The sequence below is a fragment of the Clarias gariepinus genome, chromosome 28 (genome assembly GCF_024256425.1).
Source record: "Clarias gariepinus isolate MV-2021 ecotype Netherlands chromosome 28, CGAR_prim_01v2, whole genome shotgun sequence".
NCBI classification, from domain to species: domain Eukaryota; kingdom Metazoa; phylum Chordata; class Actinopteri; order Siluriformes; family Clariidae; genus Clarias; species Clarias gariepinus.
The window spans coordinates 17,316,348-17,342,947 of NC_071127.1; the positions used below are offsets into that span (position 1 = coordinate 17,316,348).

The 26,600-nt window shown below is 37.7% G+C and overlaps 5 protein-coding genes across 5 annotated transcripts in view; 3 read left to right on the forward strand and 2 right to left on the reverse strand.

Moving 5' to 3' along the window:
• The first annotated feature begins 5,503 nt into the window (after nucleotides 1-5,503).
• LOC128515620 (histone H1-like) lies at nucleotides 5,504-6,139 on the forward strand. Its single transcript, XM_053489705.1, has one exon. It carries the CDS (start codon nucleotides 5,504-5,506, stop codon nucleotides 6,137-6,139), a length of 636 nt encoding a protein of 211 aa, XP_053345680.1.
• Nucleotides 6,140-7,536: 1,397 nt separating this feature from the next.
• The window catches only part of LOC128515749 (histone H2AX-like), a 29,463-nt gene continuing 10,399 nt past the window's right edge, over nucleotides 7,537-26,600 (forward strand). Inside the window, exons 1-2 of the mRNA XM_053489903.1 lie at nucleotides 7,537-7,919; nucleotides 14,642-14,655. Coding sequence (XP_053345878.1) covers nucleotides 7,537-7,919; nucleotides 14,642-14,655 — 397 coding nt within the window. The remainder of the gene's footprint in view (nucleotides 7,920-14,641; nucleotides 14,656-26,600) is intronic.
• LOC128515768 (histone H3) lies at nucleotides 9,804-10,229 on the forward strand. The gene has a single exon (XM_053489922.1). The coding sequence runs from the start codon at nucleotides 9,819-9,821 to the stop codon at nucleotides 10,227-10,229; it is 411 nt and encodes a 136-aa protein (XP_053345897.1). The 5' UTR covers nucleotides 9,804-9,818.
• On the reverse strand, nucleotides 15,441-15,815 carry LOC128515764 (histone H2B-like). The gene has a single exon (XM_053489918.1). The coding sequence runs from the start codon at nucleotides 15,813-15,815 to the stop codon at nucleotides 15,441-15,443; it is 375 nt and encodes a 124-aa protein (XP_053345893.1).
• Nucleotides 16,645-16,956, reverse strand: LOC128515766 (histone H4). The gene has a single exon (XM_053489920.1). The coding sequence runs from the start codon at nucleotides 16,954-16,956 to the stop codon at nucleotides 16,645-16,647; it is 312 nt and encodes a 103-aa protein (XP_053345895.1).

The window sequence follows — 26,600 nt, forward strand, 5'->3', positions numbered from 1 at the left end:
TTATGCTGACGATACACAGTTATATGTCTCAGCAAAACCTGATGAGAAAAAACAGCTTACTAAAATTGAGCAATGTGTGCAGGACATAAGAAATTGGATGCTAATTAACTTCCTTCTGCTAAATCCGGATAAGACAGAAGTTCTAGTCATAGGACCGCATACAGCTAGGAGTAAAATTTTAGATCACACCGTAACTTTAGATGGCCTTTCTGTTCCATCAAATGCAACAGTGAAAGACCTTGGTGTGATTATTGATTCCAGCCTTTCATTTGAAGCACATGTAGATAATATTACCAGGATAGCATTCTTTCACCTCAGAAATATTGCCAGAATAAGAAATTTATTGTCGCTAAATGACGCAGAAAAACTAGTTCATGCTTTTATCACCTCTAGGTTGGACTATTGTAATGCCTTACTGTCTGGTTGTTCAGCTAGATGCATAAATAAGCTTCAGCTAGTCCAGAATGCAGCAGCGAGAGTCCTCACCAGAACCAGAAGATATGAGCACATCACCCCTATCTTATCTTCACTCCATTGGCTCCCTGTGAAATTTCGCATTGATTTTAAAATACTACTCTTGACATATTAAGCATTAAATGGTCTCGCGCCGCAGTACCTGAGCGAACTGCTAGTGTCTTACGATCCGCCACGCCTACTTCGATCAAAGGATGCAGGCTGCTTGTCAGTACCGCGTATTATGAAAAATACAGCTGGGGGCAGAGCTTTTTCTTACAAAGCCCCAAAGTTATGGAATAGTCTTCCAAATAGTGTTCGGGACTCAGACACAGTCTCAGTGTTTAAGTCCAGGCTAAAAACCTATTTATTTAGCCGAGCATTTTTATAAATAGATTTGCCATAGGTAAAGGAGCAGATCTGCGGGACTCATGGACGTAGAGTATTATGGTGAACTGGTATGTTTGGATGCTGTCTTCCTCACTCTCATTGATCACTCAGGTTTGCTGACGGTGAGGTGATTGTTTGCTTTACATGTCAGGAAGCCCTCATGTTTGTGTTTCCTTCTGGCTCTCCCTTTTAGTTATGCTGTCATAGTTAGTCCTGCCGGAGTCTCTGCTTGCACTCTACAGTTAATATACATTCACATTATACATTGTGTGACTGTGACCATACCTAACTGCTATCTCTCCTCTTCTTCTCTTTCCCCCCCTCTTTCTTTTTCCTCTCTCCTCCTGTCCCCCCCTTTCACCCTTTCTCTCTCTCTCTGTCGAGCTACACATGTCGTTCCTGAGCTGCCAGTGATCCAGACTCCCTCTGCCCTCCGGACCTGTCTGACCCATCCTGGTGCCCCGCTTCTGGCTGAAGATCTCGTCACATGGATGCCCCGTGTGTCTCTCTGGGATGCGTCTGGTGTCTGGGAATGATTCTCTCTACCTAGAAAATGGTTCTGGCCTTGACTGGTGTTGGCAACTGTTTCTCTGGGGACTTGACAGTTCGATAGTTCATGACTGGAACTTCTTACAAGTCTACCTGGGTCTTCAATAACTACCTGGACTCCATATTAACATCAATTAACATCAGCTATTATAGCTGAACTGCCTCCCACCCTACACACTGTATAAATGCAGATCATTTACTGCTTTCTGTTTCACCCAAATGAGGATGGGTTGCCTGTTGAGTCTGGTTCCTCTCAAGGTTTCTTCCTATTACCATCTCAGGGAGTTTTTCCTTGCCACTGTCGCCCTCGGCTTGCTCACCAGGGACAAACTGACCATTTTGATTCATACAAATTCACATTTCATACAAACCTAAATAATTCTTTTGACTATGTAAAGCTGCTTTGCGGCAATGAAAATTGCTAAAAGCGCTATACAAATAAAATTGAATTGAATTGAAGTAAATGTAAGAGGCTGAAAATGTAGCTTTTGTATTCTGTATACACTATCTCTAAATGACCTCTAATTAAATCTTTGTTATTTCACATACAGTGGTGTAAAAAACTATTTGCCCCCTTCCTGATTTCTTATTCTTTTGCATGTTTGTCACACTTAAATGTTTCTTCTCGTCAAAAACCATTAACTATTAGTCAAAGATAACATAATTGAACACAAAATGCAGTTTTTAAATGAAGGTTTACGTTATTAAGGGAGAAAAAAAACTCCAAATCTACATGGCCCTGTGTGAAAAAGTGATTGCCCCCCCTTGTTAAAAAATAACTTAACTGTGGTTTATCAGACCTGAGTTCAATTTCTGTAGTCACCCCCAGGCCTGATTACTGCCACACCTTTTTCAATCAAGAAATCACTTAAATAGGAGCTACCTGACACAGAGAAGTAGACCAAAAGCACCTCAAAAGCTAGACATCATGCCAAGATCCAAAGAAATTCAGGAACAAATGAGAACAAAAGTAATTGAGATCTATCAGTCTGGTAAAGGTTATAAAGCCATTTCTAAAGCTTTGGGACTCCAGCGAACCACAGTGAGAGCCATTATCCACAAATGGCAAAAACATGGAACAGTGGTGAACCTTCCCAGAAGTGGCCGGCCGAGACAACTCATCCGAGAGGCCACAAAAGACCCCAGGACAACATCTAAAGAACTGCAGGCCTCACTTGCCTCAATTAAGGTCAGTGTTCACAACTCCACCATAAGAAAGAGACTGGGCAAAAACGGCCTGCATGGCAGATTTCCAAGGCGCAAACCACTTTTAAGCAAAAAGAACATTAAGGCTCATCTCAATTTTGCTAAAAAACATCTCAATGATTGCCAAGACTTTTGGGAAAATACCTTGTGGACCGACGAGACAAAAGTTGAACTTTTTGGAAGGTGCGTGTCCCGTTACATCTGGTGTAAAAGTAACACAGCATTTCAGAAAAACAACATCATACCAACAGTAAAATATGGTGGTGGTAGTGTGATGGTCTGGGGTTGTTTTGCTGCTTCAGGACCTGAAAGGCTTGCTGTGATAGATGGAACCATGAATTCTACTGTCTACCAAAAAATCAGAGGACAGAGGACCCTCCTTCTTCTCAATTGGGAAAATAAGGCAGACGGTATAGCAATATTATTTTATAACAACAAGATTAAAACTATTAAAAGCCGAGAGATAATTCCAGGTAGACTCATGTTCATGGATGTCTTTTATTGTGGTCGGAAAATTAGAATAATTAATCTGTATACAGCGCAAGACACGGTTAGGAAAATCCAATTATTTAGAAAACTTAAAATGTTATTATGTGCCGGTTTCCCGATAGTAATCTGTGGTGACTTTAACACTATTACTGACAAAAATTATAGGATTTCAGATATATTGTGTAAAATTAGGAGAGAAGAGATCTTCTTAAAAACCATGATGAATGAACACCAATGCCTGGACACTTTTAGAATTTTATTTCCAATGAAGACTGACTTTACAAGATTTGATGTTAACTGCAAAACCCGGATTGACAGAATCTACATTAGCAACAATTTTGGAGTAAAGTATTATAAGACTAAATTGTTAATTGACTCAGACCATCTAACTAATTTTAAAAATGTTCCAAGAGTTAGTTATTGGAAGTTAAATGTGCAAATGTTAAAAAGCCTTTCTTTGATCCTAGATACAAAAAACTAAATAAATAGAATACAATCTCTAGATGTACTCACAATAAATAATTGTGAACTATGGGAAGTTTTAAAAAAACAATTAAAGGCCTTTTTAAAATATAAAAGTCGTACGTATAACAATGAAAAAAATGATAAATATAATGGTATCATGAATGAATATATTGAAAACAAAAGCCTCCCGAAATGAAATCGAAGAAAACACTTTAAATAACCTTAAAAAAGAGATCGAATCTTATCATAATCAAATCTTGTTCAATATTCAGGTGCACGCAGGAACAAACACAGAAGAACTTTTAAATTCAAACAAAAGTATATCATTATACAATAGAAGAAATGAATCTAAGTTTATTGGATTAATTAAGGCAGAAGACGGAACGGTGGTAAATCAATCCGCAGAAATTAGGAAAACAATCCGTCAACTATGTTTAAATATGTACAAAGAAATTAAAATTGATGATAACCTGTTAAAAACCTTCTTAAATGATCAAGGTCAAATAACTACGTTTTAAAAGTCGAAGAGAGCGAAGTCAACTCAGCAATTCAGCAATTAAATAATAAAAAAAAAATCACCAGGAAAAGACGATCTTCCTCTAGAATTCTATAACACATTTTCTTCAGACATATCTAAACTGTTAACTAAGGCTTTCAGTGAGGGCATTAACAAAGGTTTCATGTATGACTCCTTTTATGATGGAATATTATCTTTACTATATAAAAATGGAGACACACAAGACATTAATAATTGGAGACACTTAACTCTAATGAATGTAGACTATAAAATATTTGCAAAAATAATCATGAATCGTATGACTGAAATATTAGATTTAATTATTTTCAAAGAGCAAACGTGTGCAATTAAAGGTAGACTCATATGGGACAATTTAAACACCTTAAGATAACTTGTGTATGAGAAACACGAAGCCGGTTTTTACGTGGTAGCTTTGGGTCAAAGAAAAGCTTTTGATCTTATATCTAGAAAATATTTATGGGAAGTCTTAAGAATGTACAATTTCTCTGAACACTTTATAAAAATGGTTCAATGTTTGTATGGACAATCTAATATGCAAGTCAACGTCAATGGTCATCTGACAGAGTATTTACAATAAGGAGAGGCGTTAAACAAGGATGTCCCCTGAGTGCAGCCATTTATGTTCTGGCAATAAGTCCATTAATTCATAAAATTCAAAGTGACAAGTGACTTGAAGGAGTAAAATTAGGGGAGAACAGAATTGTAATATCTGCTTATGCAGACAACATTACAGTTTTTATTAAATCAAAACATGACCTAGAAATAATACTCGAGCATTTTAAATCGTACGAAAAAGTCGCTAGAGCGTCACTAAATATGAATAAAACTGAATGTGTATGGATCGGAAATCCTAAAAAGAAATTTAAAAAACAAAAGACTATAAACAAAACATTGGGGGATTCTGTAATGTGGGATGCACTCTCCTTATAGATGTGGACTCTATGAAATATAACAATTGTTAAATTTTGTTTGCAAATGTATTTATTATTATTATTATTATTATTATTATTATTATTATTATTATAACTGTCATTATTATTTCTTATTATTACCCTTTGACCTATTTGTCTTCTGAATTAAATTATCGTTGCGGATATTGTAATATAATGTGACTGTCATTGTAATCATTTACAATCATTATATGCCTTTTCTCAATAATAAAAAAAAAATAATAAAAGGCCTTTCTCACTAATCGTGTGCTTGAACGCTTGAGATCTGCTGTCAGGACTCGGATTTTCGCCGAAAAATGTCCGGAGAAAACACAGTTGCTAGGATGTGACGGAAGTGCAGTCATTCCGCGCCTGCCTGGTTGAGTCTACACCGATCTCATGTGTGTTTTAAGATCAGTCCCATTCCAGTGTGTTCCAGCGTACTCAGCGTTACACTCGCTTATTCTACTTAGCTTCCTGAGAGATGGCAGAAGTGGCTCCTGCTCCCGCCGCCGCGCCGGCTAAAGCGCCCAAGAAGAAAGCAGCTTCGCGGCCAAAGAAAGCTGGTCCTAGCGTCGGCGAGCTTATTGTCAAAGCGGTTTCTTCATCCAAGGAGAGGAGCGGCGTGTCTCTCCCCGCCTTGAAGAAAGCTCTGGCTGCCGGTGGATACGATGTGGAGAAAAACAACTCCCGCGTTAAGCTCGCCGTCAAGAAACTAGTGGAAAAGGCCGTCTTACTTCAGACCAAAGGCACCGGCGCGTCTGGCTCTTTCAAGCTAAACAAGAAGCAGTCCGAAGCCAAGAAAATCGTGCCCAAAGCGAAGAAGGTGGCCGCAAAAAAGCCCAAAAAGTTAGCGGTCAAGAAATCCGCCGCGAAGAAGTCTCCTAAGAAGGCGCCGAAGAAGCCCGCCGCCGCCAAGAAGTCGGCTGCCGCCAAAAAGTCGCCGAAGAAGCCGGCTGCCGCGAAGAAGTCGCCGAAGAAGCCGGCTGCCGCGAAGAAACCCACCAAGAGCCCCAAGAAGGCGAAGAAGCCGACGACTCCGAAAAAGACGGCCAAAAGCCCAAAGAAGGCAAAGGCCGTTAAGCCCAAGGCAAAAAAGCTAGCTCCTAAAAGGAAGTAAACGTGTTAGTTTTTATTTTATTTTGCTTCCCCTAAACGGCTCTTTTAAGAGCCACCCACATTGTCCTGTACGGAGCATTGGTATTCCGTTTTTATAGTCAAATTCCATTTTCTTTTTCACACAATTAAGTGCAGAAAGGTCTTTAATCATGTGTTGCATAATATTTTCAAACGATTTCATAGTTTGCACGTTCTTTCTTCTGTTTTTATTTATATTACCAAATGATCTGTTTCATGATTGTTTTAGCTACATTTCCTATATTTTAACCGTGCACGGATGTATACATCACTAATGATTTCTTTCATGTTTCTGTCCCTGAATTATTTTTTAAAAAGCCATCAAAAGTGTCAAGAAGCAATCATTTTCATAAACAGATGACGATTATTAGCTGTTCACTGTGTACAATATAAACACACACACACACGTATTTTTCTTATACAAAACAAACTTCAGACACCTTAATTTATATAAAAAACTACTATATTTATATAAAAAAAGGTAGGTCAGTCACCACTTAACTCCTATATGTAAAATACATAACATTTTGTACTGTAATACACATTGCTGTTATTTGCACTTTAATGGACAAACGCTTTATGTTAATAAAATAAACTCAGGTTAATCTGTGAGTGTGAATCTGAAAGAAAGGAAGAGAAAGAGAGTGACACATTTCATTTTCATACCTGCACTGATTCCTGCTACAGTCTAATAAGAATCAGCTAAATCACTGATCAGATGAGGAGAGTTTATCTGAACGGAGTATCTCTTCACCGTCATAAATGTAAAGCAGAGACAGATCCTGTGAGTGAGCACGGTCTGGCTGTGAAGATGGGCCGGCACAGGAAAACCTGGCTGCACAGAGAAGAGAGACTGTGCACTGTGTACGAGCGGTGAGGTCAAGATAGAGCTACACGTCCTCCTCCAGTGTCACCTTCACTAAGATCATCACTCAAATTTTTTTTTTCAAAATTAACCCATGGTGAATATATATATATATATATATATATATATATATATATATATATATATATATATATAATTATTTGGGCGGGCGTGTTTTGATTGTGTGTACTCAATATGATATTCTTTTCCATCATATCTAATATGTTTATAATTGTATATCTGTTTATACATTCAGATTTATGTTATTTATAATGTAATTAATGTTTTATCCTGTAATTGCCAGTTCATGCCAATAAAGTTCTTCAAAACTGAACTGAACTTCAGGTGTTTAGAATTTGACGGCCTTATTTGTAATTGGTGGATTTTCTACAACAACCGGAGCCAATGAGAGTGAGAATGCAGCCAATGAGAACGCAGCAGTTGAATCTATATTAGAGAGCGCTCGGGTCATGTGTTGTTTTACTTAGTTCGCGGAACATATCTCAGAATTAATCATGACTGGAAGAGGCAAAACCGGGGGAAAAGCTCGCGCTAAGGCCAAGACTCGCTCATCCAGAGCAGGATTGCAGTTTCCCGTGGGCCGTGTCCATAGGCTTCTCCGTAAAGGGAACTACGCCGAGCGTGTTGGTGCCGGTGCTCCGGTCTACTTGGCCGCCGTGTTGGAGTATTTGACCGCTGAGATTCTCGAGCTGGCTGGCAATGCCGCCCGCGACAACAAGAAGACTCGTATCATTCCCCGACATCTGCAGCTCGCTGTGCGTAACGATGAGGAGCTGAACAAACTGCTCGGTGGAGTAACCATCGCTCAGGGTGGTGTGTTGCCTAACATCCAGGCTGTCCTTCTTCCCAAGAAGACCGAGAAGCCGGCCAAGACCAAGTAACTTCCCCCACTGCTGCATTTGTCAGTACCCAAAGGCTCTTTTAAGAGCCACCCATTTTTCCCTTTAAAAGTGCGACTTTCTTTGTTAGTAATCATGGGTTTAACGCGGGTGTGAGTAGAAACTGTATAAACCTAAGAATAATTACAATGGATCCCATGTTCTCCAGTCGGGGTCTACTTGTGTGCTACACTATATGCTTCTGAGAGACTATATAATATTGTGAGAGGAATCGTGTTCGGAAGACAGTAATATTTTGAGCTACATTGTTTAGAAATGTTTTCCTGTTATATGAAGTGAATACTTGTAAGTATTCAGTTTATTTTTCTACCAAAGTTATTCTGTCCAATAAGGTATGTAATGTTTGACGTAATGCTCAAATGACTTTAGGTTCAAATTTTATGTCACATAGTCATACACAGTACGATATTCAGTGAAATGCTTACACGACTGCCAGTGACCTTAAAAAAAAAGCTTATACATAAGAAAATAAATACAAATATATAATACGTCATTGTAAGAACATACAATAACTAGTAAAATATGCTGTACAAAAATACTGTAATAAAAGAAATGTTCGAAAATAAGAACTAGTGAAATGAGAAAATATCAATATAACAGATAGAAATATAAAAATAGAAATATGTCAAAACAGAAATTTAGTTTGAAATGGCTCTGGTGTGCAAATATGCAAAAGAAGTGACTTCGTAAGTGTCTTATTTAAAGTGATTTGTGCTAAAAATCTAAATGTCTTATTTAAAGTGATTTCTGCTATTAGTGATAGTTACCCCACGTTACGTTATTGCTTATGATCTATCTCGCTGATAATATCTGGAAAGCCCGATTCTCTCTCTGTATCACTCTTACATCCCCGCTGACGAAGTCTTAAAATAAATCACTTGGGAACTAAAATGAAAAAGAATAAAAAAGTAAAACTGGTAAAATAGGAAATATGCATAAGATTACGTTTTGACGTTTCTTATGTATATACCCTTGTAAATATGTATAGTTCGTCTAAATTCCTGCATAATATATGTCTATATTATAATAATAGTCTGCTCTTATTCATGTATATACATATATACATCCTCATATTTATATGCTATCTTGGTGGCTTAAACGGGACCTGGGTCCTAATTTCGTACCAAGACATGGAAGTGTGCTGGTATGACAATAAAGCATCCTTGAATCCTTGAAATAACATTTGATAAAGTTGTTTTATTGATTTTTACAATCAATCAATCAATCTTTATACATCCATGGACACTATATTCCACGCACATCACATCTACACTACATGTTCACGTTTACATTCTGGACCATTGCACATTGAACGTTTACACTCTGGACCATTGCACATTGAACGTTTACACTCTGGACCATTGCACAAAGACACTTTAATAACCCCTGCACAAAGTCACTTTTCCTATGCATATTTGCACACCATTATATTTCTATTTGTACAGTATATTTCTATTTTCAGTTTCTATTTTTAGTTCTATTTCTATTTCTCCTAGTTAAATTTTATTTTTATATTTAAATTTTCTATCGTATTTCTTTTATTTATATTTATTACTTATTATAAGCTTTAATTCTCTTTTTAAGGTCACTGGCGGTCGTGTAAGCAATTCACTACATTTCGTACTGTGTATTTGACAAATAACATTTGAATTTAACGCAGGTCCACTTGGTTTTGGATACAGATATAAGAGGCTTTGAACGAGTCGGTGGTGGAAGAGGAGCCAATAAACACGAGGTGACGTAACGCACTGGGACCAATGACAGGCCGCGCTTTCAAGACGCCCAATCAGCTCAGCCGAGCGTTCGGTTGTAAATAGGCCGCGGTCTGTGGCTTTGCTTATTCGCTTTTCTTCGAAAAAGCTCAGAGTTCGTTAGCTATGGCAAGAACTAAGCAGACCGCGCGTAAATCCACCGGTGGTAAGGCGCCCAGAAAGCAGCTAGCCACTAAAGCTGCCCGCAAAAGCGCTCCGGCCACCGGCGGCGTGAAGAAGCCTCACCGTTACAGGCCCGGCACAGTGGCTTTAAGAGAGATTCGCCGTTACCAGAAGTCTACCGAGCTGCTCATCCGTAAGTTGCCGTTCCAGCGCCTGGTGAGAGAAATTGCTCAAGACTTCAAGACTGACTTGCGCTTTCAGAGCTCGGCTGTCATGGCCCTGCAGGAGGCAAGCGAGGCCTATCTGGTCGGCCTGTTCGAAGATACCAATCTGTGCGCGATCCACGCCAAGAGAGTGACCATCATGCCCAAGGACATTCAGCTGGCCCGTCGTATTCGCGGAGAGCGCGCTTAGACTACAACTTCGTATAATCTACACAAAGGCTCTTTTAAGAGCCGCCTCATTGTTTCAGAAAAGTTAGCAGGTTTCTCTATTTTCTTAAATTATTACAGCATTGTTTGTACATATTTCCGTAAACAAATTGACTCAATTAAAAATCTTACACATTATATCTACATGTTTGGTAATAAATTTCAATATTCAAATATTTATAAGTTTATTTAATGTGTTTAAAATCATATGTAATTATGAACATCTGTTCCACTGCCCAAACCCACATATGTAATGAAAAGGTAATAAAAGTTACAGAAGACAGACATTAATAATAAACTTTTGTCAAATAGTCTTTTAATGTCATGTAAAGCTTGTAAAATCCAGACCAACAAATGCACCTATACACATGTAATGAGAATAAAATCCGTCTTCTTAAAAATAAACATCAACATGAAAAGCAAACATGCATTTAATATTAAGAATTGTTTTGTGTATATTGTTATAGCCCCTATCTGTTAAATATAAAAGTGTAGCATCACATTAAGTGAGTTTGACACTGACTTGAGCTGATATTTTAATTTTAAAATGCAGTACATAAGTATTGAGATTATTTTAAAGAAGTAATATAGTATGCTAAAGTAATTGAGATTATTCAAAACTCTTGTCCTTCCAAATTTATGTTTTTCTGTACATGGTAAGTATTTTAATAAGACTATTGTAGCATATAGAATAGAGACATTTCCCCCCTCACCAAACAATGATTTTACTTCAATTAATTAATTTAAATAATACAATTTGAGGCCTTCAGTGCTGTTGTATGTTAATATTGAGACACTCATCTCTAGTACAGTGGAACCTCGGATTACGAGTATATTTCGTTCCGAAAGTGGGCTCGTATTCCAAAACACTCGTAAACCAAATTAAAATTTCCCATAAGAAACAATGGAAACTTAAATTATTTGTTCTACAGCCCCAAAAAATAAATACATAAAAATAATTAATACAAAATATTAAGTAAAAATAAAACAAATTAACCTGCACGTTACCTTTAAAAAAAAGTTAAAATTAAATCCCGGCAGATAAGCGTTTCCCTTTGTGAAACCGTGCAATCGAGGTGTGTGCGCGTGTGTGTGTGTGAGGCTAGAGTAAGTTAAGACTCTTGCTTTCTGCCCCTCCTGTCTCCCTTTCCTCATCTTACACATTAAAACTTTCTTCTCTCGTTTAAACACACTCACACACACATTAACGGAAAGACTGTTGTTCTGTTATAAATTGTTAAAGCTTCTCCGCTTTTTTTTATGTTTCTCGCGACAGTGTAACAGCCCATTAATCCATGCTCGTGTAATGATGAGAAGGACAAACTGCTCGATGCCCGTTCTTTTTATTTTCTGCATTGTCAGGTTATAGTACAAACTTTAGGGTGGATCCTGCACTTAAATCCAACTAAAAACTACTGAAAAACAAAACTCAGACTCAATATCCTAACCTAAATCTAACATTCGCGTTCACACACACCGGACTGCATTACCCACAATGCATCTCCCGCACTGGACTACACTTTCGTAAACAGAGGTCATAAATCAACGTCTCTCTCCCGTTACACTGTTTTATCAAAAAAAAAAAGCAATAAACATCGCTAAAGACACTCGTGTGAGCTCAAACTAACAGAATCACAGCTGTAAAGTAAAACAAACAAACAAATGACCCGGCATCTTACGTCTGAAAAGATTTGCGACAAAGTTTCTTTGGAGAGCAGAGTGTGTGTCTCTTGCCTTCATTTCTGAAGCGCGTGTGTTTGTGAATGAGGGTTTCACACACACACAGCCGGCACAGTGTCTAATTACGCTTGCGCGCGTGCACACACACACACACACACACACACCGCGATGAGGAAGAAAATAGATTTTTAACCTCTGTATTAAGAATTTCTTTTGCCTTACTCGCGCGCACACACGTGTGTTATTAGAAACTGTACACGCGCTGTACACACGCGCTCCCGAACACAAAATAAAATGTTTTACAGACACACAGAGTCACAGTGTTATAGTAAACAGTATACGCGTGCACAGATGTTGATTATACCAAAAAGAGACGAGCACTAAGACCCAGCAGGGGAGACATTTCCGCAGCGCAGGAGAGAGAAAAACCGTCGGCTCAGTTGTGATCACGTGACGCTCGGCGTCTAAACAAGAAGCGCATGCGTGAAACATGATACTCGGTGCTCGTAAACCAAGAAAATGCTCGTTTTTCAAGTTCAATTTTATTAAAAATCTTTGCTCGTCTTGCAGAACACTCGTAAACCGTGTTACTCGTAATCCAAGGTTCCACTGTATATGCATTTGAATGTGTCTGGCCATCTAAGCAGCAGCACAGTGGTGTGGTTTGTACTGCTGCCTTGCACTATCAGGCTCTATGTTCAATTCCTGTCTCATGGTCTGTGTGCATGAAGTTTGCATGTTGTCCCCGTGGGTAGGGAGATCCCTCTGGGCTCTCTGGTTTCCTCCAACAGTCCAAAGCCATGCAGATCACCCAAAAATAAAGTAATCCAATGTGTGCGTGCCAGGGCACATTTAAGCAGAACGGCTCGATTTGTGATGTCACTATTTAGTTCTTTACTATCTGGCTGACAAGCTAATTAGAATCCGCTGATTTTGAATCTAGCTATAATTCCTCTTACTCCCAGAACTTCTCTTTCACACTTAGAGTCCTGGAATATGACCATACCATCAGGGAAGATGCTGGGTGGAAATTGTAAATGCCTTTATTTTAATGTTGATTTTTTTTCATTAAAAATGTTTAAGTGATCTCCTTCATATTAAGATTTACCACTGCTCTTCTGGGTTTTAATAATGTGTTGAAAGGTTCCTAACTCAGGTCCAGGAATTAAAAATTTCCTTAGTTGTTTTCTTTGCCTTCTGCAGCCCAATAATTTAAAACTTCTGAAATGGTGACAATATATAACAATAAAAAGTCCACCGTCCTTGTATGAAATAAGCGAATAAAACAGTAAAACAATAAATAAATAATAATACTACTTGGTTTTAAAAGTTCAGAAATATATTAAAGTGCTAAATTATTTAGGGCATTAACACTACTTTAAACGTGACCCTGAACTGCACGGAAAGCCAGTGTAAGGATGCCAAGACAGGAGTTAAGTGTTCCCATTAAAAAACGTGCAGCAACAATTTGGATCAGTAAACCGTGCAATCGAGGCCTGTCCAACACCAGGACCATTACAATAATCAAGCCAACTTGAAATGAAAGTGTGACCTTGGACAAGACGAGCCCAAGCTCAAAAAACACGAGTTAATTTGCTTATCCAGTTTCAAATCACTGTCCTTTAAAACACCCCATTTTTCTAGCAGTTGGTTTTACATTCAATTCACATTCAATTCACATTCCCTGAGGGAACTCCTCTCAGGGAAAGGGTCAACACGGGCTGCATTAAGTCCAAACACCAGCACTTCAGTTTTAGTCTCATTAAGAGTTAGAAAATTTAAAGCCATGCAAAACTATGCTTTGACATCCTCTAGTCATTCCAAATGTGTTAAAGTGTTTGTATCCATCTGTGTCAGAGGAAGATATTTCTAATATCATCTGCAAAACAGTGAAAAGACATTCTGTCTTTCCTAATTATGCGTCCCAATTGCAGTAAGTAAAGTAAAAATAACAAAGGCCCAAGACAATTGTGCGACTCCGCATGTGAGGACTGCTGATGAGAATACAGTGTGTGAAAAAACTTCTGTTTGTCAGGTAAGATCTAAACCAGTAATCAACACACTTTGTTGGAATGATCCACAGTGTCAAATGCAGCTGTGATATCCAAAAAGCGGAAGAAAGGCAGAATTCCCTGAGTCAGTAGTTATTAAGAGATCATTAAAAACTTTTAAGAGGGCGAATTGGTGCTGTGGGGAGCTTTAAAACAAGATTGGAACACCTCAAGAATGTGCGTCTAAGTAAGACTAAGTATGACTAGGGCTGTACAGAGACAATTTCTGCAGTAAAGAAATTGTAAGTTAGATATTGGTCTGAAGTCAGAATCAAGAATCCCGGTTAGGTTTTTTTTTATTATTAGTTGCACCACAGAATGCTTAAAAGTCTCAGCCACATCACCAGGAGTCAACCTGACATTTTAAAGTTCCTGAACCACTGGTCCAGTGGTATGAAAGATCTTTAAAAAAAAATCAAGGAGGGACAACATCTGTGGGACAGGATTAACATTTTCTATAGCCACAATTTCTAAAAATGGAAGTGAAACAAACTGCTTAAAAGTGGCAGATCATGTAGCATGAGTGAGTAACACCAGAAAACTGCAAATAACTATTTGACTTTATGCTAGGACTTCATACTAAATACTAATTGCTGATAGCAATTAAATGAAGAAAAAAAAATCTTATTAACCTGATTGACATTATTAAAAAATAAACAATTAGAATGTCATTAAAACATTTGAACCCTTTCAATATTGGTTTATATGTAGTTTCTCAGAGATTTACACATTTGGTTTTCTCAAATGGCATAAAATCACAGAGCTCTTCAGGTTAAAAATAAAATAATCTATAAAAATAAAACAAAATACATAAAAGGTCTTCATGTGTTTTTCCATATGAGTATGAACATTTAGAGAGAAAAAAAAAGACTAAATGAATAAGTGTCTTGTTTTCCAATTTTGGGTTGTGTACTCAAACCAAAGACGATTACTTCATGTGTTGTGTTGGATAACTTTCTTTAATAATCAATTAATTTTATCTGAGGCGACAGTTTTTTGTAACACGAGATGCCACATTTAAACAGGCATGAAAGCAGGATTAATTAGACTTTGAGCCTTGGTGATACTGTACTCATGCACAAAGTATCTGGTACATGGGATCCTCTTCTTTTCCTCAAACAGAATATAGATATCCATATGAGCAGCTAACAAATGCGAAAAGCAAGTATTCATTTAATCTTAAGTAATATAAAAAATGAAAATACGATGTCAGGACTTCTTTTATTTACACAATTGAAAACTTAAAATCAAACAGCCATTATTTTTTCATTTGGTTATGGGAAACATAAATGCCTTCGTCTCTCATTTAATTAAACCTACAAATTTTATTTATTAGGCGCTGCTAAAACGTTCTGAATTTGATCATAAGAGCTCCCTTTCACAATAGGCAATCGCTCTTTAACGGAAAACATGGGTGGCTCTTAAAAGAGCCGTTGGTTTGATGAAGGCAGCGGTGAAGCGCTTTACTTAGAGCTGGTGTACTTAGTCACAGCCTTGGTGCCCTCGGACACGGCGTGCTTGGCCAGCTCGCCAGGCAGCAACAGGCGCACGGCGGTCTGGATCTCCCTGGAAGTGATGGTGGAGCGTTTGTTGTAGTGAGCCAGACGCGAGGACTCACCGGCAATGCGCTCGAATATGTCGTTGACGAACGAATTCATGATTCCCATCGCCTTAGACGAAATGCCGGTGTCGGGGTGAACCTGCTTCAGGACTTTATACACGTAGATAGCGTAGCTCTCCTTCCTGGACTTTCTGCGCTTCTTACCTCCTTTGCCGGCCGTCTTGGTCACGGCTTTCTTCGAGCCCTTCTTGGGCGCAGTCTTGGCTGGTTCGGGCATGGTGCTGTTGTTTCTCAATGATACTAAGAGAGAAATGACCAACTCCGCCTCGCAGGCCCTCCAAGTATAGACTACATTGTAATTAAGCACAAGCCAGCAAAGGAGTTTGATTGGTCGACATTCTAAAGCTCCTCATATAAGGTTTCTCACTCTGCCCCGCCTCCGCTACGTTGTATGTCTCTTCCCGCCGGTTTAGAATCGTGACATTCCTAATTATTTTGTTTGTGTAGAAAAGGGACATTTACACAAATTTTATCCAAAAAAGATTTTCAACTATTAGAAAAGTTATATAAATATAAATGTCATTCAAATGTATATTTGAAAGAGTATCACATATACTTTAAATGCTTTCTTTTCTCATACAATCGAATGGTTTCCTAATTATTTTTTAAGACAAACGCTAGAATTAAATTTAGTTCAAAGCATATATCCATAATTGCAGTTTGTATTATCCCTCCTTGGTTTTTTTTTATAACTCTTGTGTAGCTTTTAAACGGTAAAAATAAAATAAAAAAGAAGAAATATATATGTACATACACAAAATTTTATCCTGAATTTTAACGTTATATTTTAAAGAGCCCACATCTATAAGAAGAACGTATCCCATATAAAATACCTTAAACGCGCTGCTCATTTATTCTGTCAAATGCTTTTCCAATTATTTCCACACACTGAACACGTCTTCTGATTAAGAAAACTTATGCAGGTGCCTACTAATTTGTGAAAACTTGACTTTTACACACATACACAGGGGAAAGCTCTTTTTTTCTGAAGATGTGGGTGGCTCTTAAAAGAGCCGTTGTGGTTGCGTGGTTAGCTGTTGAAACGTTTAACCGCCAAAGCCGTACAGGGTGCGTCCCTGGCGTTTCAGAGCGTACACCACATCCATTGCAGTGACGGTCTTTCTCTTCGCATGCTCGGTATAGGTGACGGCGTCGCGGATCACGTTCTCAAGAAACACTTTGAGCACACCGCGAGTCTCCTCGTAGATCAGACCAGAAATACGTTTTACTCCACCACGACGCGCCAGACGACGAATGGCTGGCTTGGTGATACCCTGGATGTTATCGCGGAGAACCTTACGGTGACGCTTAGCGCCTCCCTTTCCGAGCCCTTTACCGCCCTTGCCTCTGCCTGACATCGTACTGCTCTAACGAATGTAAAACTCTGAATGGAACTCAAAGCACAGCGACCACATTGTTAAACGCCTCCAGAGGACCTACTTGAGACCAAGCGAGGGGCGGGACCAACGATCTTAAAATATATCGTTTTAATGTTTTGCTCTGTAACAGCAGGAGGCGGAGACGTATCTCTTCCTCTTAAAATACATAAAGTCTTTTTTTTTTTTTTTTTTTTTTTAATAAAGTTTGATTAAAACAAGTTAGTGAGTAGCAATCCACTGCAGGGAGTGTGCAAACACACACCAAATTTCAGACACTTAGGATGTAACAGTCTGTCGCTGAAGGGACTGCTCAGCGATGAAACAATTTGATACATGGGGTGAGAGTCATATTCCAGCAGTGATGATTACTTAGCTACCATCCTCCTTTCTCCCACCTCCTGTACAGTGTCCAGGGGAATCCCTAGTACTGACCTGGCCTTCTCTATCAGCTGTGTCTAGTCTTTTCCTGTCTGCAGTAGAGAGGCTGCTGCACCAGCAAACAACTCCAGAGAAGACGGCTGATTCCACCAAAGAGACAAAAAAAGGTCTTTGGTAGTGCTCCACTTCTCAGCAGAAAGAGTCTGCTCTGTACTTTTCTATAGATTGCATCCGTGTCTGAACAGTACAGTTTATTGTTTTATAAATACCTGGGTGTTCATCTAGAGTCCACTCTCTCAATATCCTTTCCATGATTGTTTACTGGTGATAGGGAATGCAGAGGACTGATTTAGAACTTTGTGGTCTGGTGCCACAAACATACTTCACTATCATTATCCTCTGTGATCAGGCCGACGAATTCCCACATTCAGCTGCTTGTTCGCCGCTCTTTTTATCTATGCCATTACCATTACCATCACTACTGCCATCTAGTGTATAGGTGGGTTTATTGTTGCTAAATGTATACAAAAATGCCCAGTTGAACTTTTTGATGATATTCTAATTTATTGAGATTTAAGTAAGCTAATGTTACTATTGGGTATTGCAGAGACTGATTTCCCTGATTACACAGTGTGAAGTTCAGTTCTGTGTTTTAACTTCTTCTGTATCTTTTGTTCTGGAGCAGTGGAACCTGATCAAAAGTTCCTCCCTCAAGCAGTGGCTCTAGTGTGTTCACTGAGTCCCACAATGAAATGATACGTTGAAGTATCATTTCATTTCAGTGTGTACACTGAGTCCCACAATGAAATGATATGAAGGTTAACAAAAATAAGTGTTTCACTCACCAATTTTATCAAGTACATTATATTATAAAGAAATTATATTAACATTTCAGGATAAGGATTTTTTCCTCCTTCTTTTATTTTTCTAAAATGTCCCCCTAATGGCTAAACCATTCCCAGCCCGGAGCGGGGTTGGGGAGGGGGATGTAAACTAGATATATATTCTTCCGAATAATTTCATCAGGACAGAAGAATGAAATATGACTGTAAAACTGTACAGTATAGTATATATTTCTTGTGTTATGAATGATCTGTGGTTTATTTGGTGACATGTCGTAGTGTAAATGAATAAAAAGAAAATTCTATATACTTATTTAATGCTTTCTACAAATCTTTCTATTTACTATGTTCAATCGTTTTCTATGTTTCATGATGCTTGAGTCAACACAGGGTGATTTGAAATACATGTTCTTCTTTTTATCTGTTGGCAAGAAGGTGTGAAGCTAAGCATCACCCATCCCATTAAACAGTGGGGAGAAAGATGACTCACTCTTTTAAATACTGTATGTCAAGCCACTCCGCTGCAAAATGCAATTTGCTGACAGAGCAAGGGCCATGATCCTGTTAGTGGCAAACAAAGACATAGTGTACAGTAAAGAACGTCGTCTTCAATTTGGTCACCCAAAAAAAAAAATTCTTTTGATGGAGAAGGACTGGACCTAGAGTGGCTGGATGAGTGACGAAACAGTTCAGATGAATTATTGGACATCCAATGCCGCAGGGTAAGGGGTAGCAATATTAATGTAATAGCTAACATATCTACTTTGGTTATGAGCTAGATTAAAGTACTTTTTGCAAGAGACAACTGGGAACAAATATACATTATGCCGGTTAATTCAATAAGGCAGTAAGCGCACTACCGTACACGAGCGCTCAAAAGTTTGTACACCCCTTCTCTCACCGTAAAACAATACTGAAGGTGTTTATCCAAACTATACATTACATATAAATACATACATTATAGATTTACACAAATTTCACAGTATGAAAGAAGTGTTATTAATCTCAGATCAATAGTACAATTTCTATCATGACTGTTTCATGGCTGCACTGATGCCTTTATTGGCTATTAGGCTGAATAAATTGAATATTGGATAAGCCATAACTAACTAAAACAATGTGCCAAAAATACACTACATAAAAAAAAAACAACTGAAAGTATTCACGCTCCCATGTACAGATATTGTAATCTTTATTCTTCTGTTTTTTCTGTACACTGAAGCTCACTATTACAGCTGCTACTAATACCACTGCTACTGCTACTAATATTTTTTGCTCTTTAACTGCTTGATTGTAATTTGACAAAATTCTTAAATACTTTTTCTTTTTTAGCTACACAGACAAATGCTTGAATACACAACAGAATCTCCATCAAGTTCTGAGGTCAGTGAGGATGAATATATTCCTCATTTATCTCAAGAAACAGAAAGTGACAGTTTAGCAGAAAATATCAAACTGCACAAGATTAAGAAACAAAAGTTACAAAAATCATTCTTAGCTGCCCTTCGGAAAGTAGATGTCCAACCCCCCAAGAGAAGGCATACAACACATTCCAATTCGCTGACTGAAAATTACACCAGAGACTCCACCTCACTTGATGCTAATGACTCCACCACACCTGATAGTTCTGACTGTGATGACGCTAAAGAAAAAAGAACATGGCGGCAGACTGTACAACAAAAAGTGTGTGTTTTGCTCTAAGCCTTTTAGCAAAATGTCACGCCATTTGGAATCAAAAGACAAAGATAAGCCAGAAATGGCTAGAGCAGTTGCATGTCCCATCAGGTCTAAAGAGCAAAAAATACAGTGGGGTTTATTAAGAAATCGAGTGAATCATGCTCATAACAATCGGGTGCTTAGAGAAGAAAAGGGAATAGTTATACCTCGTCAATAAGCGAATGTATCTGTAACAGCCAGCAATTACTTGCATTGTATTAACTGTGAAGCTTACCGCAAGAGGAGATATGGAGGCACATGCAAAGATGTCAGCTCAGCAGAAAAGTCAAGGGTTTAAAGCCAGGAGTGTCTAGAGACTATGCTTTATATAAATGTGCTGAGGCATATCCAGACAATGTACTGTAAATGCATGGCTTTGGAAACTGGTACAGTGCATGCATGATGATAAGAAAACAAATCTTGTCCACAAAGAAAAAAACATACTTAAATTCGGAGAGCATCTCTTCAAAAAACATGGACATGATGCCACTAAACACAAATATATTAGACGCAAAAGATGCATGAGACAGGGCGACTAGTGCTTCAAGGACAGAAAAATGTCAAGTAAAAGACACTTTCTGATTTCTTTGTACCTACTAATTTCCATCATGTGATTGAAGCTGTGAAAAATTTAGCTGGCTTGGATGAAAAAAAAAAACACATACAAAACACTGTCTTTCACTGTCTGAAGTTAGGCTGCAACCTTAAGAAATAGCTGGTGTTATCCAATGTGAAGCAATGTGCGCATGTTCAAGCAAATCTGTGACACTAAATGGAGTGAGTATGTGTCATCCAAAGCTCTCAGGAATTTAAGTGAGGCAAATTGGAATGCTCCCCAACTACTTCCTTTTGCAGAAGATCTGAAGAAGATGCACCAGTATCTGAGCATACAAAGGCTGGAGTGCCAAACAAGACTTGGAGAAGAGTAAAGTAAGAAGCACTGGGCAGAACATGCAAAAATCACACTCTGTGATGTGATACTCTTTAACCGTAGAAGAGAAGGAGTGGTATCCAAGATGTCTATTAATGCTTTTACATTGAGAGACAACTTATCAACTCATCCAGATTTTGAACTTGGTTTATCTGACCATGAGAAGGAGCTTTGTAAGCACTTTCAGTGAATAGAGATAAAAGGCAAATGTGGAAGAAAGGTTCCCATTCTCCTCACACCTGATATGCTGGCATCAATGGAGTTACTTGTCAAGATCCGCCCTAACTGTGATGTCCTGATTAAGAATCCCTTCATGTTTGAGAGGCCACAAGCACTTAACCACGTCAGAGGATCAGATGTTATTCGCCAGATGGCTCTAAATTGAGAGCATTCAGAAGCTTTATCCTCCATCAAGTTGGCCTCAATGTCTAAGGTATTCAACTTAAAGGACAACGAAATGGATGACCTTGCAGATTTTTTTGGGCATGATATCAGAGTACATCACCATTATTATAGGCTGCCTGAAGGGACATTACAGTTGGCGAAGATACAGTAAGTAAAGTTCTTATGGCCCTGGAAAGAGGATTAAAGCGGTAGATTAAATTCTCCAATGCAGTATTGCAACCAGCAAATGGTTAATGATGGATGCACTCTAAAAAATAAAACTGTGCTGTACTCAATTTTTTTGGTGAAACATTTTTACACTTAAAAATATTGAGTAAATATAAAAAAATATAAAAATCATGTAAAATATACTTCATGAATTGAGTACAAGTCAGTAAAAAAATTAAGTAGACCTGAATAACTATATTTAGTACAATGATGTACAAAATTGAGTAAATGTAATGAAAATTAGAAGTTAATGAAAAGTGAAAATGAGTAAAATAATTGAGTAGATATAATTGAAATGGAAGGTAGAAGATACTGAAAATTATACTATTATTTAATAAACAAATGTGCTACAGTACATTTACTAAATATTTTAACTGAATGAAAGAAACAATACACACATTTTCATTTTAATTAAACATTTATTCGCCAAATTTGACAAGACATGAAGTCTAAACTCAACCTGGTTTACTTTGCAAATGACACGTAACAAGATCATAAACAAGGAGCTGAATTTATGTTATTAGTAAATAGTCTCAGAAACAATACTCCTGCCACAAGAATTATACAGTTAACACATGGGAAGTAGACTTTTGTATTATAATCTAATGAGTCACATTTTACATCTGAAAGATTGCACACCTTCACTTCAGTTTCCTGCAAACTGTGGGATCCATACAAATGTGTGTGCAGACCTTCTCAGGTCTTAAAGAAGCAATGACAGTCTAAATGAAGACAGGACACTAAATATCCATGACCAACAGTACCATGCTTCACTCTGTAATGATCGGAATTCCTTTTGATGATACGACAAATGTGCAGAGCTTACACCGCCATCCCATAAGCTGGCACCTGAAAAAGGAACAATAGTATACAAGTAAGTATAAGTGTGACTGTTAATATAAAGTCTACCAGACTGGTAAAATAGTACTTCCGTTCAAATACATACTTTTTGGACTAATAGTCTATTTCTATCTTTGATTCAATAGTTACACATTTAATACTTCTGTAACATTTAAAAAAGTTGACATTTACCTCCTGTTTTATCTCCATTCAACTTCTCTTCATTAGTGGTGTTGGTGCTGTGAAAGAGATATAGAAAATATATAACATGTTTCACACAAACACACACACACAAAATCAATCAGTTTTAGGTTCTTTTACTTACATATCAGAACATACATAATGTTTCACTTCAATATTTAAATTTCATATTACTTTCTCCCAATTCTAATTCTGAGATGTTGTATTTTCACTAAATCTTTATATTTCATAGCTTTAGTTACTAGTACAGTACTTAGCACATTTATTTTATAACATCTGCTGCTGCGTGCTCAGTGTTTAATCATGTTAAAAATACTTATATACAGTAACGGATAAAACACTGCCAGAGTCCGGACACTGCACCTCATTTCTGCTGTTTAAACCGGATTTGTTCTGAGTTTCCTCCTTAAAGTGTCGGAGTGACCGAGCAGACTCGCGGTTCAGTGTGTGTGAGGTGGACCGGTACACATGCGGTAATTATTTGAACATGTTAGTTTTATATCCTCTCCACAGTGGCGGTAGGCTGCGCAAAATCACCGCATTTGGCGGGAGAAATTCAAATATTGCGGCACAACCGCCGCCGTTTACACCGAGAAACCCGGAAAAAACCCGGACATGCACGCGCTGCTGCTCGGTGTTAAATCTCTCCTTTTACACCAGAGTTTAAGTGTCTGTATTAACGCCGCTTTAGCTGAGCAGTTTGGTGGTTGGAACAAACAAGCTAAATCACACTGAACCCCAGGACTGGCCTGTTGCTAGCTATCGTTAGCTCTGGAGCTCGGTGACAGGATTCAGAACAGTAACACACACCCTATAAAGTTGTGTGTGCGGGCAGACAGAGTCATTATTACAGTAACGTGTGTTAGCTGTTTACTCACCAGGATTTGTAAGGAATGTTCCAGAATGTTCCAGGTGCTTCATGTCCATTCTCACATCCTCACAGCCTTCTTGTCTCTGATGTTACACCAGACTTCCCATGAGCACTTGCACAGGGCAATTTACTCAATTATTTAAGTTTTTGTTGTTAAACATAAAGAATATTGAGTTGGAATAATTTATAATTGTAGTTCTTGAAACTAATCAGTACAATTACTCCATTACCAGATATTTTGATTAAAATGTATCAAAAAATATTAAGTGCATGTTAAAAATATAATTCAGTTAGTCAAATACTGATTTTTACTAGTGAAGTAAACTTAAATTATAGTGTAAATTTAAGACAAAATAAATAATTGTTTTTTTAGGCATTTATTTTGATTTGTCTAACTCAAACAATCATGTATGTGACTTTTAGAGATTTTATTAAGGTAACATAACTTTTTTATAACTGTGAAATTTACAAGGCCACAGAATCATTTTTTAGAGTGTGGGAGCTTCCTTTGGTGGAAAGAAGTTAAGTTTTAGCATAGTTCAATGACTAATGGTATGTCAATTTATGCCATTATGATAGGAGTATACTCCTTCTGGTAGGGCAGTATTGTTCAAAGAATGCGTCAAAGGATGTAACGCAGTTTGTTTTAACAGTGCTTGTTAGTGAAGTGTTTCTTTCTTAACATTGCTCATTTTCTAATGTTTTTATCCACGTGGTTGCTGTGGCTTTCAGAGAATATAGCTATAGACACTGATGCATCAGACACTGAAGATGAGGATCAAATGAGTGTGTTGGATTCTGCATCTTCAGCCGCACTTTCATCTACGCAATCATCAGGTGAGAAAGAAAGAATAATAGAAAACCTAAAAAGCTACTCATAAGAAAAAAAAAATTACTGACACTGAGTTGCTAAATGGTTGTTATTGTGTTATGATTAACATAAGGGGGTTTCCAGATTAATAATAAAAATATAGAGATTATGCAAGATAAAAGTGTGTTGTAGGGTTGGAGCAGTATTCAGGTTTAACAGTACACTGAGGTGTTAAAGTAGATGGTAATCATACCTTAAACATTTGCTTTTTACTGGTATTGAATTTTTTTATTTTTTTTATTTGACATCTAATCTCTGTGTGCGTGTCAGACTTTTTGCTCATCAGGGACAAACTTATCATTTTGATACATACACATTCACATTTCATTCAAATTTCCATAATTCTTATGATTGTGTAAAGCTGGTTTGCAACAATGACAATTGTTAAAATTGCTATACAAATAAAATTAAATTGAATTCTACCAATATGCTCACAATCTCTGCTCTGAACATCTCAATCTGGCCTCTCTGACTTTATCTCCAAAACATCTGAAATGGGTTGTCTGTGATGTACTCATACTTAATCCTATCCATCCTTGTCACTCCCAAAGAGAACCTCAAAAGCTTGATCTCTGCTACCTCCAACTCTGCCTCCTGTCTTCTCTTCAGTGTCACTGTTTCTAAGCTGTAGAGCATCGCTGGTGTCACCACTGTCCTGTACACCTTTCCTTTTATTCTCGCTGATACTCTTTTGTCACATAACACACCTGACAGTTTTCTCCACCCGTTCCAACCTGCTTCTACACGCCTCTTCACCTCCTTTTCACACTCTAGGTTGCTCTGGATCGTTGACCCTAAGTACTTAAAGTCCTGCACCTTCTTTACCTCTGCTCCTTGTAGCCTCACCATTCCACTTGGTTCCCTTTCATTCACACACATGTATTCTGTCTTGCTGCGGCTAACCTTCATTCCTTCTTTCCAGAGCGTACCTCCACCTCTCTAGGTTTTTCTCCACCTGTTCCTTGTGTGACAGTCTTGCCTGGGCGGCCTCTACACAATGAGGATAAAATGTGGAAATAAGAATTTTGTTGCATGAGACATGAATCAGCTCCACAGGGTGTCTCATTAGCTCTGCTGTTTATTTAAAACAGTATTCTTATTTTTTTATCAAATGAAATCTTTTAGCTTTGTGATCATATAGTGGAATGTCTATTTTAAATTAGCAGTTTCAATAAACATTGTTGATGAATTACATATATTTAATTATGAATTACAATTCATTCTATTACATTCTGATTTTACGGAATAATATCCCCTAGTGGTGAACATGCACAACTCTCAACAAATTAACCAATGAATCCATTAAACACTTTAAAACAACATTTTCTGTAACATACAGTACCTGCACAATGAGGATTTAATGTGGAAATAAGGACTTTGTTGCATGAAAAGAGAATCAGATCTACATAAAACACACACATGAACTACAAGTCAAAAATAAAAAAGTAAAAATGACTCTATATAAAATAACACATTTGATGCCAAATAAGTAATAACAGTTACAGAAGAAGTTCACAAAGGGATGAATCGAAAAAATAATTTATGTGTTTTTAATAACTTTTTAACTAAATTTTTTTTAATAGTTTCTCACCCACAGCGTGTCTTATTAGCTCTGCTTTTGGCGGTCCTTATTCCACAGATCAAATACCATCACGGCCCAAGAAATGGCGCTGTCTCCATTTATGCATTAATTTAACCTTTTTACACTCTGTTACACTTGCTCTCGCCACAAAGCACAATGTCATCTGCAAACATCATTGTCTATGGCGACTCCTGTCTAACCTCATCTGTCATGCTGTCCATCACCATAGCAAACAAGAGTCGATCCTTGATGCAGACCCATCTCCACCTTGAAGTCTTCTGTTACACCTGCAGCACATCTCACCACTGTCTTACAGCTCTCATACATGTCCTGCACATGCAGACTTTCTTATACAATACCACAGCTCCTCTCTAAATCTACAAAGACACAATGCAACTCTCTATTACCTTCTCTGTACTTCCCCAACAGCATCCTCAAAGAAAATGCTACATACATTGTACTTTCCTAGGCATGAAACCATACTGTATTGCTGCCCACAAATGCTCACCTCTGCTCTTAACCTAGCTTCCACTAATTACAGGCAAATCAAGGCTGAAAAAGAAATCTACGCCTGAAGTTGGACAAAACAAATATCCACATCCGGCTAAAGGTAATAATACTTATAATATGTGTAAAGAAACATGATGATTATGAAAATTTTGGTTAAATATTTTTAATTGTAAAGAGAGCACAAAATGTTCAGTGACATTCCTTGCCTTTATTTATTTTTTTTTGCACGTTTCTTTAAACTACAGAAACTATTACAGAAAAGTTTGTTG

What these genes read in the sequence shown, in the direction of transcription:
- LOC128515620 (XM_053489705.1), top strand. Translation starts at nt 5,504, where the DNA reads ATGGCAGAAGTGGCTCCTGCTCCCGCCGCCGCGCCGGCTAAAGCGCCC.
- LOC128515768 (XM_053489922.1), top strand. Translation starts at nt 9,819, where the DNA reads ATGGCAAGAACTAAGCAGACCGCGCGTAAATCCACCGGTGGTAAGGCG.
- LOC128515764 (XM_053489918.1), bottom strand. Translation starts at nt 15,815, where the DNA reads ATGCCCGAACCAGCCAAGACTGCGCCCAAGAAGGGCTCGAAGAAAGCC.
- LOC128515766 (XM_053489920.1), bottom strand. Translation starts at nt 16,956, where the DNA reads ATGTCAGGCAGAGGCAAGGGCGGTAAAGGGCTCGGAAAGGGAGGCGCT.